Here is a 5,064-nt window from a genome sequence, read left to right as displayed (position 1 = left end):
GGGGAGGGTTTCTGTTGAAATGGACAGAAAATAGTAGCAATTGCAGTGGATGCCAAGCAACCGGTGGCCGCTGCGGATTCTACCACAAAAATTTCTCGTGCTTTTGCCCCAGTGGACCCACTTCCCAATTCTGCACTGCTGTGCAACCGGGGGTCATTGCAGGTGAGTTCCCAACATTCCACTTCTCTCAATACGCTTCTTTATCATCTTCGAATAACAATTACTACTATTGTAACCATAAAAAACGAAATAAATAAATAAATAATCTGTCTCATTCTTGCTGTCTTTTAATGTCAGGGCTCAATATTTTCTTTAACTAGTTTTCTATATTTTTTTATAAATTAATCACTGGCCAGATTGAGATTTTTGAAGAGAAGTCCACGTTTAATGTTTACCCCGCTTCAGTCATTATTATTATTTAAACTAACAATCTGTTGGTCTCATCATTTTGCGGCAGCTAGGGGCACTCGAAGTTGGGGAAAGAAGCTTGTAATAGGTAATATTTATTTGACATTTTCTATTTTTGAAATGTAAGTCTGAACTCAGATGTTATGGTTTTAAGATATATTAAGTTCTTAGTTTTAACAAAAGAAAATTAATGGATTACATCCAACTGGTAAGGTTTATTAAATACAATATGTGCTACTTGTACAATAAACTTATTTTCCTTAATATGTCAGCGAATTATGAAACTATAGAATGCTAGTCTTTATACATCCATGGGACATGCACTTTTATGATGTATAAATATAAATTATCATCATTCCTAATCTAGATGATTATCTCTTTTTTTTTTTTTTTCCTTACAGTTATTGTACCGAGCACTGTATTTGTGATTATATTGCTGGGAATTCTTAGGAGAAGGAAATTGTTATCAAATGAAATGATGTCATTTTCGAAGAAAAGAACAAGAAACACTCAAAATGTTGAGGTTTTTCTAAGGAATTTCGGATCCCTGGCACCTAAAAGATATAGTTACTCAGATATCAAGAAAATGACGAATTCATTTAAAGAAAAATTGGGCCAAGGTGGTTACGGTGGTGTATTCAAAGGGAACCTACCCAATGGTCGCTTGGTTGCAGTGAAAGTTCTAAATGCATCTAAAGGCAATGGAGAAGAGTTTATTAATGAAGTTGCAAGCATTAGTAGGACTTCCCATGTTAATATTGTGACTCTTCTGGGTTTCTGTTTTGATGGCTCCAAACGAGCACTTATCTATGACTTCATGTCCAATGGATCTCTTGAGAAGTTCATCTACAACAAGAAATCAGTGGAAACAAGCCCTAACCTTGGTTGGGAAAGACTATATCAAATTGCAGTTGGCATTGCTCAAGGATTAGAGTATTTACATCGTGGTTGTAATACTAGAATTCTACATTTTGACATAAAACCTCATAACATCCTTTTAGATGAAGACTTTTGTCCAAAGATATCTGACTTTGGTCTTGCTAAACTATGTCCTAGAAAAGATAGTATCATATCAATGGCAGATGCTAGAGGGACTATAGGATATATTGCACCTGAAGTGTTCTCTCGAAACTTTGGAGGAGTTTCACACAAGTCAGATGTCTATAGCTATGGAATGATGGTATTAGAAATGGTTGGAGGAAGAAGGAACATTGATGCAGGAGTTGATCACACAAGTGAGATTTATTTTCCACATTGGATCTATAAGCAAATTGGACAAGGTGAGCATTTACAATTGGACATGGTCATGAGGGAAGAGGACGAAGAAATAGCAAAGAAGATGGTTTTAGTGGGTTTATGGTGCATACAGATGGATCCAACTAATCGACCATCAATCAGAAAAGTTGTGGATATGTTAGAAGGAAGCCTTGAATCATTGCCAATTCCCCCCAAGCCAGTGTTTTCTTCTCCTCCAAGACAAGTAGCTGATTCTTTTACTGGATCATCATCTTAATTGCTTTCCTATATATTACTTGTTTATGACATTCATCATTTCCCAAGAGAATGTGTATCTTTCATTTGGGGGTGGGGGAGGGATTCTTTCTATATGGGAAAGATAATCTGCATTTACTTTTTAGAAATCATCGGGGATGACACAATAGATTTCCACAAAATAAGTTAATAAAATTACCAGGTTTCACAGTTAGCTTTGGTCGATATTTTAAAAGTTTTCCATGGCTTGCTAATAATGTGGTCATGCCGTTCAATATTGAAATCTCAGGTGTCATCTGGTCGTTACAAACTTGATTCCATCTATTCCTTGTCACACATGGCCCACCAAAATTATAGAACCCATGCTCCACATCCAACCAAAGACGGCAATGCAATGGAAAAGGATCTGAGTAGCCATCGAATCATTAACCGTATCCCCTCACAAGTTTGAATAGGCTAAAGTTAGGATATCAATTTCTTGAGAAGTGAACAATTGCTATTACTGATTTATTTCTAAACTAAATTCTGTTATTTTCTATTTATCATTGTGATATCGAAAGTTTTCCATTGATAGCCCAATAGAAGAAAATGGATATTGAGAGACGCTCCTATTTCTCTTATCTCACAAGTAAGTGTTGTATAAAGCTCCATATTTGGCTGTTATTTTGGTGACAATTTTTCTATATCATGTGAGAACTCAAGGGAGTAGCGCAGTAGGTGAGTAGTAAACTTGGTACGAACCGTAAATTTGGACGTTCTGAGTTCGACTCCCACTAGACATACCTTGGGCCACTCACACTGACTATTTAATGTTCTTCACTGATTTCAGAGGATTGATGACATTTTGGAAGAGAAGAACAAGAAACACTAAAAGTCTTAAGGCTTTCCTACGGAATTATGGATCTATGATGCCCAACAGATATAGTTATTTAGACATCCAGAAATTACAAATTCAGTTAAAAAAAAAAAAAAAAAAAGGTGGACCAATGAGGTTATGGTGCCATTTTTAGGAAGCTACCCGATGAATGTTTGGTTGTAGTCGAAAGTCCTAATAACTCTTAAGGTTAATGGAGAAGATTTATTAATGATCTCATGTTTATTTTTCGCTTGCTAGGTTTTGTTTTTTCCTTTTTTTTTTTTTTTGTTTTTTTGACTAACTATGGGTATCCAGGCCGCAAGAGCTAGGCTTTTGTTTCGTTGGCTCCAAAAGAACACTTATCTCCAAGTCCATATCTCATAACATTGTTTCAGACGAAGAATTTTATTCAAAAATATTTGACTTTGATGTTGCTGAAATATGTGTTAGAAAAGACATCTGACTTTTCAACATTGCTTTGGTTGGGCAGAGGGCACCCATGTGGGTTGTGGATCCAGACTTGACTGGAACTAGTCAATTTAAGACTGCGGGGAAGCTTTTGTGACTGAGAGTCGGTCGTCGGACAAACCCAATTCTCATCATACATTCCCGCCATATTATATATTTTGATCATTTCTTTGGTGCTATCTGATTCACTCTCTCTAAATTCTAACTAAGATGGATGAGCAGATAACCAAAGTCATGTGGTGCAAACAACATGCTCGGTGGAGAGAATCATCCTTCCCTTGATCTTCTTGGTTTTCCTATTACTACTATCATAATTATTAAAATTTTATACGGTAACTAGCATGTTGTGATAATTAAACTTAACGATCATAAGTTTATCCATTAATCAGTTTAAATGATTACAATCAATATTTGGCAAACTGCGCAATGTGTAATAGAGGTTTTGCTCAAGGCAAGTGGTCAATAAAAATGGAAGTGTTTGGGCAACTTCGGGGCGAAAGGTTCATCCAAAAAGGCAAAAGCTGTCATTTCTCCCGTCCCAGACAAGACGTTTCGGACAAAGAACGGCTGCTTATGACTTTCCATTGTAAGAACGTAAGCTTAATCCAAATGGTTTGATGAGATATTTTGGAGAAGACTTGGAGAGTCAAGTAGAGTCGAGTCATTGATCTCAGTCAAGTGACGCGCCTACTAGAAGCGACCCTCCTCTATCCTTAGTCGTGGCTAGACCCTAGGGGTGTCAATGAGCGGGTTGAGTTGTTGTTGGGTTGGTTTGGATTGTTTAAAATTCAGTTTAATCCTAAGGTCTCTTAACTCAATTCAACCTCTACTCAATTCTAGGTCAGATTGGAATATCTCAGTCCAAACCCAACCCTATCGGGTTTAGCTCAACCTAGCTCAGCCCTAAAGGACCCTGATTGGACCTGGCTTTACATAATCTAACTCAGTTCAGTACTATTGATTATTTGATTGTTTGATCTTGATGCATTGTAGAAGCCAAAGACCAAAGTTTTGGTATATATGTAAATTGTGGATAATGAAAGATTTTTTGCAAATATTTTTCAACAAGTATCCATTTATAATTATTAACATATTTATATTATTATATACTTAATATACAAGGTTGGGTTGGGTCGGGTTGTGTTTGGTTGAAACCTCAACCTAGGACCAACCCAACCTAATCTCGGACCTGAAATTCTCAACCCTAGCCCACCCTATAGATTGAAATCTCAGCCCAGGACTTGTTCGGGTTCAGGGTAGGTTATAGCTGATCAGGCTTTTTTGACACCCCTAGTCATGACTGTGACGATTGAAATAATGTACTCTGACGTTGAGTTTGGTCGTTAGGAATTAAAACAAGAACTTTTTTAAAAAATATTTTAAATTTTAAGAGATACAAAAATCAATCATTTCATTTTCATGACAAAATGGCAAAGTTCCATCTTTCCTTCTCCTTCTGATATTTTAAAATCTCCATATTACCACCGGATACCCTCCCCTTTCATACCATGTTCCGCCTCCACATTCTAAGCCAACAACCAATCGCAACCCCCACCATCGCCCCCTATCCTGCCTTCTGGCTCGCATCAAGGGTTGTGCCATTATTATTTGATTTTTCTCTTCTTATCATCCTTTGTCATTTCTCTTAATGAAATTAGAACACCAAAAAACGAATCACATAGAGAGACTTAAAAGGAGATAGAAGGCCAAAACTCTACTCTAGAGTCAAAAGAGAATGGGAGAGAGGGACACACACTCTCCCCCTCTCTCTCAAACATTGGGAGAGAGCGAGGTAAAAATTTCTCCCTCATTTTTTATTGTTTTCCTTCCTTCTTTTATTT

General features: G+C 36.9%; 1 protein-coding gene across 1 annotated transcript; it reads left to right on the top strand.

Annotated features, from left to right (window-relative positions):
• Nucleotides 1-224: 224 nt before the first annotated feature.
• LOC122083810 (PR5-like receptor kinase) lies at nt 225-1,956 on the top strand. Its single transcript, XM_042651715.1, has 2 exons — nt 225-496; nt 810-1,956. Exons 1-2 carry the CDS (start codon nt 388-390, stop codon nt 1,919-1,921), a joined length of 1,221 nt encoding a protein of 406 aa, XP_042507649.1. The 5' UTR covers nt 225-387; the 3' UTR covers nt 1,922-1,956.
• Nucleotides 1,957-5,064: the final 3,108 nt, after the last annotated feature.

This window comes from Macadamia integrifolia, chromosome 1, assembly GCF_013358625.1.
Source record: "Macadamia integrifolia cultivar HAES 741 chromosome 1, SCU_Mint_v3, whole genome shotgun sequence".
Taxonomy (NCBI): Eukaryota; Viridiplantae; Streptophyta; class Magnoliopsida; order Proteales; family Proteaceae; genus Macadamia; species Macadamia integrifolia.
The sequence above is the reverse complement of the archived record's forward strand: the minus strand, read 5'-3'. Positions and strand labels throughout refer to the sequence as shown.